The sequence below is a fragment of the Pleurodeles waltl genome, chromosome 4_2 (assembly GCF_031143425.1).
Source record: "Pleurodeles waltl isolate 20211129_DDA chromosome 4_2, aPleWal1.hap1.20221129, whole genome shotgun sequence".
Lineage (NCBI taxonomy): Eukaryota > Metazoa > Chordata > Amphibia > Caudata > Salamandridae > Pleurodeles > Pleurodeles waltl.
Genome location: NC_090443.1, coordinates 501,471,307 through 501,488,949, shown reverse-complemented (window position 1 = coordinate 501,488,949; position 17,643 = coordinate 501,471,307). Strand labels below are relative to the sequence as shown.

The window sequence follows — 17,643 nt, the reverse complement described above, 5'->3', positions numbered from 1 at the left end:
CATACAGAGGTTTACAATTCCCAAGAGGAAGGGGAAAATTCCAAACACCTAAGTCAAATCAAACCAAACAGTGACTTCAGTGTCACAAAACCCCACCACTTATCACCAGTGGGGGGGAGACTTACCACATACTACCAAAACTGGACACACATAACTACGGACGCATGGGTCCTAGCCAATATCCAACATGGTTATTGCATAGAATTAATAAATTTCCCGCCAGATGTACCCCCAAGGGCACACAATATGTCCAAACAACACTTAGACCTATTACAACTAGAGGTCCAAGCATTATTACAAAAACAAGCAATAGAGTTAGTACCCAAACATCAGAAAGGAACAGGTGTCTACTCACTATATTTCCTAATTCCATAACAGGACAAAACATTAAGACCTATATTAGACCTCAGAACACTGAATCTCTTCATCAAGTCAGATCACTTTCACATGGTAACACTTCAAGACGTGGTACCCTTACTAAAAAAAGAGGACTACATGTCAACGTTAGATCTCAAGGATGCCTACTTTCACATACCCATACATCCTTCCCACAGAAAATACTTAAGGTTTGTAATACACTGCGTACACTATCAATTCAAAGTGTTACCGTTAGGGATAACAACAACCCCAAGGGTATTCACACAATGCCTTGCAGTAGTAGCCGCTCACAAAAGGAGACAGCACATGCACGTATTCCCATCCTTAGACGACTGGCTAATAAAAACCAGCACTCAACAACAGTGTCTTCTTCACACGCAATACGTTAAAGAAACTCTACACAAACTAGGATTTTCTATAAATTACCAGAAATCACATCTGCAGCCATCCCAAATACAACAATACTTGGGAGCCACACTCAACACACAAAAAGAGATTGCCACGCCAAGTCCACAAAGAGTACAAGCGTTCCAAAATATAACATCAAACATACAGCCAAACCAACACTACCAAGTAAGGTTTGTAATGAAACTTCTAGGCATAATGTCTTCATGCATAGCCATTGTCCCAAACGCAAGATTACACATGCGGCCTTTACAACAGTGCCTAGCAAAACAATGGACACAGGCACAGGGTCAACTCCAAGATCTAGTGTTGATAGACCGCCAGACACACTTCTCGCTTCAATGGTGGAACCCTATAAATTTAAACAAAGGGGGGGCCATTCCAGGACCCAGTGCATCAAGATGTGATCACAACAGATGCTCTCATGATGGGGTGGGGAGCACACCTCAACAAGCACAGCATACAGGGACAATGGGACAATCAACAAAAACAATTCCACATAAATCATTTAGAACTGTTGGCAGTGTTTCTAGCATTAAAAGCATTTCAACCACTATTAGCCCACAAACACATACACTACATGCTTCAGCAAAGGACATTGTAAGCTACTTATTACACTTCCAAAGTCTAAGCTAGCATTTTCTTCAATTAAAATACGTTTCACAGCAATATCTGCCTATCTGCAGATTACACATTTAACATCGCTTTTTAGAATCCCAGTCATAAAAGCATTTATTGAGGGATTAAAAAGAATCATACCACCGAGAACACCACCAGTACCTTCGTGGAACCTTAATATTGTATTAACACGACTCAAGGGACCACCATTTGAACCCATGCACTCTTGTGAAATGCAATACTTAACTTGGAAAGTAGCCTTTCTAATAGCTATCACATCACTTAGAAGAGTAAGTGAGATACAAGCATTTACTATACAAGAACCCTTTATACAAATTCATAAACATAAAGGGGTTCTCCGTACAAATCCCAAATTCCTACCAAAGGTTATATCACCATTCCACCTAAACCAAACAGTGGAACTCCCAGTCTTCTTTCCACAACCAGACTCCGAGGCAGAAAGAGCCTTACATACATTAGACATAAAAAGAGCACTAATGTATTACATTGACAGAACAAAACAATTTCATAAAACAAAACAATTGTTCGTAGCCTTCCAAAAACCTCATGCAGGTAATCCTGTATCCAAACAAGGCATTGCCAGATGGATAGTAAAATGTATTCAAACTTGCTATATTAAAGCAAAAAGAGATTTACCTATTGCACCAAGAGCACATTCCACTAGGAAAAAAGGCACCACAATGGCTTTTCTGGGAAATATACCTATGACAGAAATGTGTAAGGCAGCCACCTGGTCTGCGCCTCATACATTCACAAAGCATTACTGTGTAGATGTGCTAACAACACAACAAGCCACAGTAGGACAGGCTGTATTAAGAACATTATTTCAAACAACTTCAACTCCTACAGGCTAAGCCACTGCTTTTGGGGAGATTACTGCTTATTAGTTTATGCACAGCATGTGTTTCTGCAGCTACACATGCCATCGAACAGAAAATGTCACTTACCCAGTGTACATCCGTTCGTGGCATGAGACGCTGCAGATTCACATGCGCCCTTCCACCTCCCCGGGAGCCTGCAGCCGTTAGAAGTTGGATAAAAACTGTAAATTTGTAAATAAATATTAGTTTAATACACATTATGTACATACATACCTACTCCATTGCATGGGCACATTTAGTATATTCACAACTCCTACCTCACCCTCTGCGGGGAAAACAATCTAAGATAGAGTCGACGCCCATGCGCAATGGAGCCGAAAGGGAGGAGTCCCTCGGTCTCGTGACTCGAAAAGACTTCTTCGAAGAAAAACAACTTGTAACACTCCGAGCCCAACACTAGATGGCAGGATAATGCACCCAGCTTTGTCTGATTTGGAGTGTTGCGTGTAAATACCATTGAGGGAGCATTCTTGGGTGCTTGAAATTAAACTTATAGATGTTTGGTATTTGCATTCAGTAAGCTCTCCAGAAGATTGGAAGCAAGCAAGGGTTAATTTATATGCGGCAGAGATTGTTGACTTGTACCTGCATAACCCTTGTAAAATGATGATGATACACATAGTGCATGTGTTTTAGCAAGGGCACTCTAGTTGCCCATCCAGGTGGCTGTTGTGTTGGGTTGCCTGTTTACCTTTCTTCTGCCGCCTCTTTTCAGGGCCACCCCAGAAATGATCTCCATGCTGAAGAGGAATTCATGTGGAAAGGCCCTGGACATTGCCCGGCAAGCCCGGGACATGCTCGGTGGTAACGGGATCTCGGATGAGTATCATGTAATCAGACATGTCATGAACCTGGAAGCAGTTAACACTTATGAAGGTATGTCGTGTCTGAACACTGCATTCTGGACATCTATCTCAATGTCGGCATATGGGACCTAGCCTTAACAAAGACGCTAGTACATGGGAGTTATCTAACCATAACTAAATATTTGTTTCTGTGCAGCCAAGAAACAAATATGTTTTCCAAGTGAGATCATTACTGGTTTCGGGACCCTTCCTCTTAAGACCCCTTGTTCCTGAAGAAAAATGGATGGATCCCTCCTTATAGGAGGACCTCACCTACCGCCCTCCCATACTGGGATTTTGTGTGCATGGGGCTCGCTGACCTTAGGATACCTCAGGCACCTACTACACCCACAATCCTTGTAATCCAAAGGCCTGTGCTAGCTTGCATCAACTGCGCCTGTGTGGTTGGTTGCCAGATAAGGAGCCATCGTCAGCAACCGCCCCCAACCCCCCGTGCTATTGCAACCTCCTTTTGACTTGCTGCCAGCACCCCTTGGTGGGTAGAGTGACGCTTCTGTTAATTTTGGTCTAAAAGAGTGCTGCACATGAACCTTAAATATCCCCACCAATCAAGACATCACCCCACAATCCCATAAATACAACATACCATTATGACCTGCAAGAGGAAAACAATGTTGAACCTTATGTCACACAATCACAATGACTCCTGAAAACAAAAAACAAAGTTGACTAACTATACATCTGTTTCCATAGGCTATACCCTCCACCTGAGCACATCCCTGTGCTCCTTGCTCTTGGGACTGTGGTGTAGGAAAGTACCATCTTGCCTGGCATGTTACCCCCATTTTTACTGTATGTATGTTTGTTTTTGCCTAGGTGTCACTGGGATCTTGCTAGCCAGGACCCCAGTGCTCATAAAGTATGCCCTATATGTGTTCCCTGTGTGGTGCCTAACTGTATCACTGAGGCTCTGCTAACCAGAACCTCAGTGTTTGTGCTCTCTCTGCTTTTAAAATTGTCACTGCAGGCTATTGACTAATTTTACCAATTCTCATTGGCACACTGGAACACCCATATAATTCCCTTGTATATGGTACCTAGGTACCCAGGGTATTGGGGTTCCAGGAGATCCCTATGGGCTGCAGCATTTCCTTTGCCACCCATAGGGAGCTCAGACAATTCTTACACAGGACTGCCACTGCAGCCTGAGTGAAATAACATCTACGTTATTTCACAGCCATTTTACACTGCACTTAAGTAACTTATAAGTCACCTATATGTCTAACCCTCACTTGGTGAAGGTTAGGTGCAAAGTTACTTAGTGTGTGGGTACCCTGGCACTAGCCAAGGTGCCCCCACATTGTTCAGGGAAAATTCCCCGGACTTTGTGAGTGCGGGACACCATTACACGCGTGCACTACATATAGGTCAATACCTATATGTAGCGTCACAATGGTAACTCCGAACATGGCCATGTAACATGTCTAGGATCATGGAATTGTCCCCCAATACCATTCTGGTATTGGGGGACAATTCCATACATCCCGTGTCTCCAGCATAGAGCCCAGGTACTGCCAAACTAACTTTGCGGGGTCTCCACTGCAGCTACTGCTGTTGCCAACCCCTCAGACAGGTTTCTGCCCCCTGGGGCCTGGGCAGCCTGGTCCCAGGAAGGCAGAACAAAGGATTTCCTCTGAGAGAGGGTGTAACACCCTCTCCCTTTGGAAATAGGTGTGAAGTGCCTGGGAGGAGTAGCCTCTCTTGGCCTCTGGAAATGCTTTGAAGGGCACAGATGGTGCCCTCTCTGCATAAGCCAATCTACACCGGTTCAGGGATCCCCCCAGCCCTGCTCTAGCACGAAACTGGACAAAGGAAAGTGGAGTGACCACTCCCCTGACCAGCACCTCCCATGGGAGGTGCCCAGAGCTCCTCCAGTGTGTCCCAGACCTCTGCCATCTTGGATGCAGAGGTGTGAGGGCACAATGGACAGCTCTGAGTGGCCAGTGCCAGCAGGTGACGTCAGAGCCCCCTCCTGGTAGGTGCTTACCTTTCTCTGTAGCCAATCCTTCTCTGAGGGCTATTTAGGGACTCTCCTGTGGGTATCTCACCAGATAACGAATGCAAGAGCTCACCAGAGTTCCTCTGCCCTTACCTCTTCGACTTCGACCGCTGACTGCTCCAGGACCCCTGCATAACCGCAACAAAGTAGCTAGAAGACTACCAGCAACATTGTAGCACCTCATCCCGCCGGCTTTCCTGACTGTTTCCTGGTGGTGCATGCTCTGAGGGCTGTCTGCCTTCACCCTGCACTGGAAGCCAAGAAGTAATCTCCTGTGGGTCGACAGAATCTTCCCCCTGCTAACGCAGGCACCAAACTCCTGCATCACCAGTCCTCTGGGTCCCCTCTCATCCTGACGAGTATGGTCCCTGGAACACAGGAGCTGGTGTTGACAGTCCAGTGGCCCTTCTGTCCAAATTTGGTGGAGATAAGTCCTTGCCTCCCCACGCCAGACAGTAATCCTGTGTACTGCGTGAACTGCAGCTGCTCGGGCTTCTGTGCACTTTTGCAAGACTTCCTTTGTGCACAGCCTAGCCCAGGTCCCCAGCTGCATTGCCCAACTCGCTGAGTTGGACTCTGACGTTGTGGGACCCTCTTTTGTGACTCTGAGTCGACCGTCGTCCTCAGATCTTCTAAGTGCCTGTTCAGGTGCTTCTGCGGGTGCTGCCTGCTTCTGCGTGGGCTCTCCGTGTTGCTGAGTGCCTCCTCTGTCTCCTCCTCCAAGGGGCGACCTCCTGGTCCTTCCTGGGCCCTAGCAGCACCCAAAATCCTCAACGCGACTCTTGCAGCTAGCAAGGCTTGTTTGCGGTCCTTCTGCGTGGAAACAACTCTGCATCCTCCAGCTCGCCGTGGGACATCTTCTGACCAAAGGAGAAGTTCCTGGCACCTTCTGTTGTTGCAGAATCATCGGCTTCTTCCATCCAGAGGCAGCCCTTTTGCATCTTCATCCGGGGTTTAATGGGCTCCTACCCCCCCCCCCCCCCCCTTGGACACTTGGGTGACTCTTGGTCTTGGTCCCCTTCCTTTACAGGTCCTCAGGTCCAGGAATCCGTCTTCAGTGTTTTGCAGTCAGTTGTTGTCCTTGCAGAATCCCCTATCTCGACTTTACGGTCTTTCTGGGGTAGTAGGGTATCTTTACTCCTACTTTTCAGGGTCTTGGGGTGGGGTATCTTGGGCACCCTTAGTGTTTTCTTACAGTCCCAGCGACCCTCTACACACTACACTAGGCCTGGGGTCCATTCGTGGTTCGCATTCCACTTTTGGAGTATATGGTTTGTGTTGTCCCTAGGCCTATTTCTCCCTATTGCATTCTATTGTGATTCTACATTGTTTGCACTACTTTTCTAACTATTACTTACCTGATTTTTGGTTTGTGTGCATACATTTTGTGTATATTACTTACTTCCTAAGGGAGTATATCCTCTGAGATACTTTTGGCATAGTGTCACTAAAATAAATTACCTTTATTTTTAGTAACTCTTGAGTATTGTGTTTTCTTATGATATAGTGCTATATGATATAAGTGGTATAGTAGGAGCTTTGCATGTCTCCTAGTTCAGCCTAAGCTGCGTGAACACCTCTAATCTACCAATAAGGGATGACTGGACCTGGCACTAGCTGTAAGTACCACAAGGTACCCACTATAAGCCAGGTCAGCCTTCTACAGTTGGGAAAAACAAAGCTCATACCTGTGTGGCTCCCGGGACACCCTCGGGCTGTGCAGGGCTGTGGTGCCATCTCACTGCAGCGTGAGGCATGCCGATGCTACAGTGTGACGGTGGGGAAATGAGGACTCCCAATGATGCATCTCATGTGGCGAGCTGGAACCAAAAGAGACCTGCTCAGGCAATGCCTTTTAAGGGACAGAGCTGACTCTGCTCTGTGGTCGCAACCCCGCAAGCACTTTTGTCCTTCTGGGGGCAGTACCCGGACTGCTGATCACACCCAGCTGGCCCGCAAGCTTGCAGAGCCTTGCGCTGCGACCCTGGTTCTACCATAAGTGAGGCCCCTAAAGTTGGTGGGGCCTCTGTAATATGGCGGGTAGTCGCCTATGTCCCCTGAAAGTCCCAAAACAAACCATCTGCCCAATCATGCCCACTTCAAATTACAAAGCCCCAGTCCAGTTCTCTTTTTGGGTTAGGGTTCGTAAGATCCCTGGCCCTATTTATTATACATATACACAACACACACTTTTAAACATTATTGCACAGTTACCCACAATAATGGCATCTTGTTTAGTGGATTGAGACCTAGCCTTGACATAGACGTTAGCACATAGGAGTTACTTAACCATAACTAAGGTGGGTGCTTGTGCAGCAAAGAAAAACATAAACATTCTGAGTCAGATCATGACTGGTTTCAGGACTCTTCCTAAAGGACAATGGATAGGTTCCTCATTATGGGAGGACCCCACCAACCGCGCTCCAATACTGGTAGTTCCTGTGCAGGGGGCCCGACTGCCCTTAGGGATTACCTACCTCGGGCACCTCATACACATACATTCCTTGTCCCCCAAGGACCTGTGCTAGCTTGCGCCAACTGCGCCTGCACGGATGGTTGCCAGGTAAGGACAGTGTGTCAGTGACCACCCCCATCCCCTTGCACCACTGCAATCTCCTTTTGACTTGCTGCGAGCACCACTTGGAGGGTCCATTAACGCCGCTATTAATTTTAATCTAAAAGGATGCCGTACATGAACCGTAAATATCCCCACCAATCATGACCTCACCAACCATGGGCCAGCATAGTTCACCTACTGTCTGCCCCCAGCATCCCCACCACACCGTGGATGCTGCAATAACCATGCCAACAAAGTTTCAAGAAACATTACATTACCTTCCTTAGACATGTGGACTCCATCCTGCAAGAGAAACCGGCCTCCCTTGATGCACCCATGTGATATAGGTGACAACCAGGCCATCCTGAAAAACGTACCAATCTTCTTGTTCAAACGCTTAACAGGGTCGTTGAGGGCTATGACAGACCTACCACCTATTCAACTTAACCTGGGCACCGTGTTGGACCATGCTGTTATGGTCTCAGGAAAGAAACCTCTTGGCTAACCAGTCTCAGAAATAACCAGTTCAAACTAGGCTTTCCTCCTAAGCTCCGTCAAACATTGCCTCCAAGATGCATGATTATAACTCCTGGGCCGGAAGCCCCGAGGGGGAAGAGTTTGCCCAATGCAATCCTAAAGTGGCCAAGCATAGCCCTCCTTGGCCACAGAAAGTCAGCAGATATCACTCTTCCTTTGCCCTGGCTGCATAGTCATCTGTGAAATAGAAAGCCTTTCATACCTCACGTACAAGTGGCCCAACACCAGCACTTCTGTAACACTTCCGTGTTGAATGGAGGCAATGAAGTATCCAGTGGCCCCCAACAATTCCTCATGTTTTCCACCTGCGTTGACAGAAGAATACAGAAACGGAATGAGCTATTAGTGGCAGAACACCTACGAAAGGTTCAATAGCATGTATCGCTTGTAGTAGTCAGACTTCCACCTGCCAATCCTTTGTACTGCTGACCCTGCTAGCCTTATCCCTGCAGCCACAGTGACTGCCCCAATCCTAAATGAATAGGTACTCAGTAGGGTCCAAACCTGCAGCCCTAAGGGCACCCCTGAGCACTATGGAATACTGAAACCTAGTGAGTGGTGTCACCCATTATTTAGGGCCCTCTGTAGCAGGATATGGTTGCCCCTACCGATCTGGTCAGTCTTCTAATGAGCAATAGTGACCACAATCAAGCCAATCGGCCATTGAATATATGCCCGCTGTAGACACCCAATTCTATCTCCTTTTTTTCTTGGCCACTAGCTCCCCAACCCGCAGTGCCCTATAAAATGCCAGGGAAAAGGCAGCCCTGAAACATCAGACCTTATCCTGAGACCTGCAAATGCCATCCAAGCTGATAACAATGTCAACTAAGATTACCAAGTCTATGGGGCGCTTACAGTCCGACCTGCCTTCTTCTAAATGCTGCCAACCCTTCCGCGCCCTCTGAACCAGGAAAGTGTTTGTAACGTCTGTGTGCTCCAGCATCTTTGGAAAGAAGGATATTGCTGCAATATGGCACCTGGCTTAGTATACCGTATGCCCCTCCTCTCCCAAGGACCTCATAAAAGCTATTATCGACTTGGACGAGAATCAATCCCCGACCCCAGTGCGCTCCTGAAACTTCCTACATGTGCACAATGCCCCCTCATAGGCACGCCTCATCCTAGGTGCCAAGCTGGCAACCACGATGTCTGATAAGCTGGGGCATAAAGCTGCCGCAGACGCTCCAGAAACGGTGTAAGGAACTCTGCTGCTCTTGGGTGGTGGGACCTAAAGGCCTGCACCTTAAAACAAGACAAAGCATCCGCTGCATTTTTTAATACACCCGGTACATGTTTGGCTTTAAAGAAGACATTCAATTTTAAACACAGAAGTACAATTTCTTCCAATAGCCTCAGGATCATCCTGCACTTGGCTGCCCATTGATTAATTCATTCAACAACAATCATGTTATCTGACTGGAATATTTTATAGTGATTGTGCAGCTGCCCTGGTCAAACTGACAACCACCACAATGGGAAAGAGTTCAGGGAAACCAATATTTGGCACCAACTCAGACTCTACCCACTCCTTTGGCCACCATTGAGCACACCATGAGGTACCCAGAATGGCGCCAAAAACTTTGCTGCAGAGTGTAAACAAGCCTATCTTCTCATTAGACCTGGCAGGACTTTGCCAAACTACTATACCATTGAAGTCCTTCAAAAATGCCTCCCAGATCCTCATATCCTGGCAGACCTCAACAGACAACCTAGTATAGTGGTGCCTCGACTTCAGCCCTGACGTGGCCTGGGCAGTTGACTGGGGAAATGGGCGGCCCTTTGGAATGATGCAGAGAGCAAAATGAATCTGCCCCACTACCTCCTGTAACTAATGCAAAGGCATCTTCCTGGCTGCAAGGCAGGCCTCCAATGCCTGTGAGAAGGCCTTTACTTTTTCTTGGGGTTAGCCTAGATATGCCTTTCTGAGTCCAGTTTAATCCCCAGGAATTCAATATATGTAGCTAGGCCATAGGTCTTACTGTGCGCCAGGGGTACTCCAGAGATCCCCATCAATTCCTAGAAAGACTGTAAAGCCCCACCACACTCTCTCATACCAGGGGAACCCACAAAAAGGAAGTCATCCAAATAATGCGGTACCCATCTGTCCCCCGACCTCTGTCTGAATACCCTCTCCAGAAAGGTGCTGAACTTCTCGAAGTATGAACTGGAGACCAAACTGACCCCTATGTGCAGATAGGTTGTGGATCAAAGCGGTACTCTCCTGCGTCTTTCTTAGAAATGTGGTCTCTGGTTAGCAGTCAGTTTGCACTGTGTCCAAGCAGGGACCCTCACTCTAGTCAGGGCAAAGGATATACACTCTTAAGATAACCCCTGCTCTCACCCCCCTTTGGAGCTTGGCACAAGCAGTTAGGCTTATCTCAAAGGCAATGTGTAAAGTATTTGTACCAACACACACAGTAATACAGCGAAAACACTACAAAATGGACACCACGCCGGTTTCGAAAAATAGCATTTTTTATCTAAAACAACCAAGACCAAAACAACAAAAATCCAACATACACAAGTAAAGATATGAGTCTTACTCCATAGAAAACAATGGGTGCATTGTTGTTACACAAAGTACCTGGTTTGTGTCAGAAATAAAGCTGCACAGGCGTGCATGTATCAGAAAAGTCAGCGATGCGTAAATTCCTTACTCGCAAGTAAGGCAGTGCAATGTTTCTTCTCCAATCGGGTAGGCAATGCGTCATTTTTCTCTCCCGCAAGAGAGCAATGTGTCGATTTCTGTCCAGGCAGCTCGAATCCAGGCAGGTTCACATAGATTTTGATATCCAGCGATGATACGTCCGAACTCCGGTCACAGGATGACGATGATCGCGCTGTCTGGGCTTTGCATCGTTTTCAGCAAGCAGGTTTTGTGTTTCTCTAGCCGCGATGCAGGTGATGCGTCGATTTCCCAGCCGCAATGCAGGTGGTGTGTCATTTTTACAGCCATGTTGCAGGTAGTGCGTTGAAATTTTCCCCGCACAGTTCCTGTGCGTGGATTTCAGTCTTTGTTCCACCAGCTTTGCCTTTCAAGGGCCCTGGGACTGGAGAGGGCACCACTTGGCAGGGCGCAGGAGTCTCAGCAGAGAGTCCAGGTGCTAGCAGAGGAAGTCTTTGATGGCCCTCAGACTTCCAAACAGGAGGCAATCTCAGTCCAAGCCCTTGGAGACACTTCAAAGCAGGAACAATCCACAAAGTCCAGTCTTTGTCCTCTTTCAGGCAGGAGCAGCAACTTCAGGCCAACTCAATAAAGCACAGTCACAGGCAAAGGGGAAGTACTCCTTCTCCAGCTCATCTCCTTGGCAGAGGTTCCTGTTGAATCCAGAAGTAATCTAAAAATCTGGGGTTTTGGGTCTACTACCTATACTGCTTTCGGCCTTTGAAGTTGGCAAACGTCAAAGGAAAGACTATGTTATTCACAAGATTCTGCCTTGCCCAGGCCTGGCGCCAGATACACACTAGGGGGCTGGAGAGTTTATTGTGTGAGGGCAGGTACATTCCTTTCAGGTGTAAGTGTCAGCTCCTCCCTCCTCTCTAGCCCAGATGACCCATCAGGAAATGCAGACTACATCCCAGCTCGCTTTGTGTCACTGTCTAGAGGTAATTCACAACAGCCCATCTGTCAGTCTGACCCAGACGTGCAATACACAAGCAGACAGAGGCACAGAATGGTTAAGCACAAAAATGCCCACTTTCTAAAATTGGCATTTTCAAACTGACAATCTGAAAACCAACTTTACCAAAAGAAGTATTTTTTTAATTGTGAGTTCAGAGACCCCAAACTCCACATCTCTAGCTTCTCCCAATGAGAAACAGCACTTAAAAGATATTTAAAGGCAGTCCCCATGTTAACCTCTGGGAGAGATAGGCCTTGCAGCAGTGAAAAACTAATTTAGCAGTATTTCACTGTCAGGACATGTAAAACACATCAGTACATGTCCTACCTTTAACATACACTGCACCCTGCCCATGGGGCTACCTAGGGCCTCCCTTAAGTGTGCCTTACATCTACAAAAAGGGAATGTTTGGGCCTGGCATTTGGGTACACATCCCAGGTCCAATTGGCAGTTTAAAACTGGGCACACAGACACTGCAGTGGCAGGTCTGAGCCATGTTTACAGGGCTACTCATGTAGGTGGCACAATCAGTGCTGCAGGCCCACTAGTAGCATTTGATTTACAGGCACTGGGCACCTCTAATACACTTTACTAGGGACTTACTAGTAAATCAAGTATGTCAATCGGGGATAAACCAATCACCAATACAATTTACACAGAGAGCATTTGCTCTTTATCATGGGTTAGCAATGGTAAAGTGCCCAGAGTCCTAAAGCCAACAAAACCTGGTCAAAAATAATTGGAGAAAGGAGGCAAAACATTAGTGGATGTCCCTGCAAAAAGGGCCAGGTCCAAAAGGGACCACTTCTAACAGGGAACAGACAAAATTCTCAAGTGGGACGGATTCAGAAGGACCCGCCACCTTCCCCAGATTCCTCTCCTTCCGTAGCTTAGCCCTGGCCACGCTATAGTTAGCCCTAAGGGATTGTTGGTTTTTGCAGTATGGGAACCGCACACATTCTGCCCCTGGGATCCTGAAACAATCTTTAAAGTCCTCATACAAGGACTGTGTGCTGGTGCTGAGTTGTTGAAAAGCAAACCTCAAGTCCCTGCCGGGTTCCAGGGGGTCCTTGGGCTGTGCAGGGGTTATGGTGTAGAGTCGCCACAGTGCGAAGCGTGCCAATGCTGCAGTCCGCTGGTGGGGTGGGGAAATAGAGTGGTCTCCTAATCATGTATCTCGGACTGTGAGCGGGAACCAAAGAGAACCGCTCACTGCTGCGCCATGCCTTTTAAGGGGGCGGGCTGACCCTACTCTGTGGTTGGTTAGTGCTTCTGGGTGCCACGCCCAGCCAGCTAATCGCACCCGGCCAGCCTGCAAGCCTGCGGCGCCTAGCGTCCTGACCATGGTTCTGGCCCCAGCTCCCTACCATAAGTGAGATAAGTGAGCCCCTCCCAAGTTGGGGGTGCGTCTGTAAGAATGTCTCCCTGCCACAACCACATCTTGGGCAGAAAAAGGGCTACTTCAGCGTAGAAATAATCAATGGTAATGATATTTAAAAGCAAAACAAGCTTACCCAACTTCACAAAACGTGTCCTCACCTAAATTGGGCTTTAGTGGTAAGATTGTGCTCAATCTTTTTGAATTTTTGAACATTTAAAGTATTGGATTTGCTAATACAAATAAAAACAATGGCCTTTGGATTGTGCCTAGTAGCTGGGCTACCAAATAAGAGAAATTCTGACTTTGCTCACTGTTACCTACTTATTATTACAGATATGATGATAATCCTCTATTGTAGTGTAAATATTCTGTATGCATCAATGCCAGGCTACTTTGCAAAAAAATAACACTAGTAATGTTATGTTTAAATGCAAGTAGAATTTGCTACACACCATGTATATCTTCTCAATTTACATCACTGTCGAAGCTTAATAGAGGGGCAACCTCGTGCTATATTCCAATTTTCGATACACTGTCCCAGAATTTTGGTAGAGCTTTGAGATATCCGCGTCCAAATCTGTAGGGCTTTAAAAATATACCTCAAAACAATGTTTTTTTAAATGTCCTTGTTAATTGCTTTGGAAATGTGCAACTCTTCTAGTGTCCATTCCTCTTAAATACTGGAATAAAAAATAAAAAAACAGCTAATCTGTTTTGTTTACCTAACTCAAGCCCATACCACCCTGCTAAGTATGCTGCTGTATTATGTCCAGGTATCTCTGGTGTAGCGAACTATAATAAAATATAGCTAGTTAATAATTTTCTTGATTTTTTTTTTCTCCTTCCAGGGACGCATGATGTGCACGCACTGATCCTTGGGAGGGCGATCACAGGCCTGCAAGCGTTCACAGTTGAAAAATAAGCCTTTTTGACACAAATTCGTTCTGCAGCACTTCTTGATGAGTCATCAGTCAAGGTTTTGCACTCAAGCAGGACGAAGCCCAAGCTGTCCTCTAAATAGTTCAACAGCAGGATAAAGCACAAGCATTTTCTGTGAATAATTGAGCGCCCTGCATTGAGGATATGCAAAACCAGAAACTGTCCCCTTTTAGACCGCTGTTCAGGCAGCTTTGTCAGGTGCAATAACATTTTGAGATACATTCAGACCGTAGAAATGAATATGCCTCAGCACAAATTGGCTTTTGTGTTAATCAATTTTCTTTTTAGGATAGGGGGAATTTATGAACACTGTATTATCAACAGGAACCCTTTGAACCCACATTAATTACACCTACGGTCTAGTGAGTGGTAAATATGTACAGAATCCTTTGCAACTAAGAGCCACGCTTCAGTTTTTAATTACTACAAAAGAGGGTCAAGTGATTGAAAATGTAACTGTCATGTCCAAATAAAACAGTTTTACCTTGTCTTTCTTTAAGCCATGTTATACATTCTGCAGCATGCCAGATTTTGTTGTGAGATTAACTGTTTTGCCGCAGGTGGTCAATTCAAAAAGTGGGTTTTAGGAGCGGAAAGGGAGAAATGATAATTTTTAGGCCTGTTTTTGCATCGTACAATCCGGATTAGAGTAATTAACTTTACTGTAATTCAGTGGTGCACGCAGGCACCTCAGAACAGTATATCCACTATATATATATATATATATATATATATACACATATATATATATATATATATACACACACTCACTTAAGCTTCCATTACACCAATGTATTCAGTGCCACGAGGCTGAAACGCATCATCGTGTTGCTCATACTCTGCATACAATACAAAATGAGGGATGCTACGCCCCAAAAGTCATATCCCTAGATAATGTGTGTGCAGAGAGAATTCCTCCAGAGTCCATCAAAGCAAGATGCTTTTTTAAACTAAATCCTTTTCTCAAAATTAGTTTGGAGAACCTAGAACACAACTGCTGTCTATCATGATTAATATAATGGCTGAAAATGCAGCCTGATAGCCTTTTCCCATTAGGAGAGTTAAAAAGGTATCGTGTCTCTTTAAGAGTCCTTGGGCTTCCCAAAACCCATGATATCTTGGTCTTGTACTGGCAGTTGCCTCATGGAGAACATTCTGAGTTGAATAGATAGTAAACTGCAGACATATACCAAATGGGTGAATTTGCAAACCAGTGAGAAGGGAGCATTGTTTATAATTTCAATGGTGATTCCTACAAGGCAGAACTTGGCAACTGTATGCAGTAAAACCTCAACCGAAAATATTTCTAAGAGTAACGCCTTCAGAATTGAGAGTGTCATGTCTTATAAATGTATGGACAGATATATGTGTGGCTACATTGTATAAATCCATTAAAGGTATGTTTCTCAACCAGACTATATTACCATCTTTTCCTCTGGTGAATGGCTTTATGTGGCAGTGGCTGGTTAGCCAACTGGTGAAAAAGAGATCCAAGAAGAAACAATCCAACAAGGAATAGGTTGTTTCAAGGTAGCTCAACCTGTAGGTCTGGTGTCATAGTTGGAAAAAAATATGTTTACATTTTCTAAAGGTTTTGGTGTTATCCAGCGAGAAACACAAAAGAAAGGCACACTCTGCTGGTGTAGCTGAATTACTGAAGAAGACTGGGAGTGTAACTTTCTGATTAATATGGAATTATAAAACTATTTTAGGAAGGAAGAAAGAACGAGTTCTCCTGACCACTCAATTAAAATGGAAACTAGTACATGGTTCGACAGCAGAGAAAGCCCGCAACTTAATAATTCTGCATGCTGAGGTGATAGCTGCTAAAAATCCTGTCTTCCACTAGAGATGGTGAAATTAAGTTTTGTGAATGGTCTCAGATGTAGAACTCAGTACTTTAGATAGCACCTGGTTGAGCTCCCACGGACGAGACAGTGGACTTTGGGGTTAAAAATGTACTTCGACCTTCCAGGAAGATTTTATCAGTGAAACTTTGAAAAGGAAAACCTGGGTCCTGATTTAGAGTTTGTGGCAGACAGGTTACTCCAGCACAAACGTTACAGATATTCTGTCTAACGTACGTACATTGTGTCCTATGCCACTTGTAACTAGGTGGCGCGGATGTCAGTCACATTTGTGACTGACTAACCCATCCACTAAACTTTGAATCAGGCCCTTGGTCGGGCCTTTTCCTGTATGCTGTTATAGAATTATGGTGGAATATTCTTGAAGCAAATTGTAATTTGGCTTTAGCGATTGTTAGAAACTGCTTATTAGCTGGGGAAGCTGTGAGTCCTCACCAAATAATAATGGCACTATTCTTTATCAAATCCAGTTGAATTTATTTAAATCAAAGCTTAGTTCAGGCCTGGATAGCTGTGGCACAGGGCAGTTAGGCTTAAGTCGAAGGAAAACAAGTGTAAAGTGTTTACAAGTACCAAAACAGTCAATAAGTAAGAAACAGTACAAAATAAAAATCCCATTCCAATGTATACAAATATTATATATCTTTATCTTCATCTTTATATTGACACAAAAGCGACAAAAATCTGATGAAGGGAACTTGAGTTATGATTTTTGCAGTGTTTTCATAAACCACTCCAGTTCACGCAAAACACTTTATAAATCACTGCCTTTCACTCTTAGAGGTTGTCTGTGTGCCTCGAACATGGTAGTCTGGGCCAAAATCAAAGTTACAGCCAGACTACAAAGGAGTGTGGGTTGGATACTGGGGCCTGATTGGTCTCAGTCAAACTTTTGCCTTCACACTTGGGAACGTTTTTGTTTCTTTTTCTCGAAGACGTGCTCATCTGCGTGGTCCTCAGCAGCTTGAGTAGGGTTCGTCATCAACAGACAGGCGAAATACAGCAGTCCGGTAGAAGCCTTGGATCTTGACTGCGTTTGAGGTTACCTACTAACTGGCAAGTAGCAGTAGTGTAAGAGCCTCAAAGTCTGTGCCCAAAAAACATTAACTTTTGCTTTAGACTCCCCATTTGCAATTCTGTGAGAAGAAAGAGTACATTCTAGCACCAGCCAAGGGTTCAGAACCTGGGAGGAACCTCTTGGGGTCTAGGACTCGATCTCTCAGGCTACAGCAGTGGAGCACAGGGCAGATACAGTGGCAACTGGTCAGCTGGGCACTTTGCAGGTACATGAATTATTTTTTAGCTTTTGTGTCCCTTAAGCTTAACAGGAGGCTAGCCATCTAGACATTGGAGACTACTCACTGGTCCTTGGCACAAGTGGGAACAGGTCCAGCGCTTGGAATCTCTCTGACCAAGCTCAAAAGCAGCTGCAACCCTTCTCTTTTAGAAGTCTTGACTTGGTTCAGCAGTTGCAGTCCTCTTGGGTGCAGCCTTTCTTTCTAACGTCCACAGGTTGAGCAGGTGCAGTCCTAGTTCTGTTATTTCCGAGCCCAGTTGTGTTATGAAG

At 45.5% G+C, this 17,643-nt stretch overlaps 1 protein-coding gene across 4 annotated transcripts in view; it reads left to right on the top strand.

Annotated features, from left to right (window-relative positions):
- Nucleotides 1-15,623, top strand: part of GCDH (glutaryl-CoA dehydrogenase) — a 183,147-nt gene extending 167,524 nt beyond the window's left edge. For all 4 annotated transcript variants that reach the window (XM_069231970.1, XM_069231968.1, XM_069231969.1 and 1 more), the window contains 2 exons: nt 3,019-3,179; nt 14,118-15,623. In XM_069231970.1, coding sequence (XP_069088071.1) covers nt 3,019-3,179; nt 14,118-14,191 — 235 coding nt within the window. In that variant the 3' untranslated portion in view covers nt 14,192-15,623. The remainder of the gene's footprint in view (nt 1-3,018; nt 3,180-14,117) is intronic.
- The last annotated feature ends 2,020 nt before the right edge of the window (nt 15,624-17,643 follow it).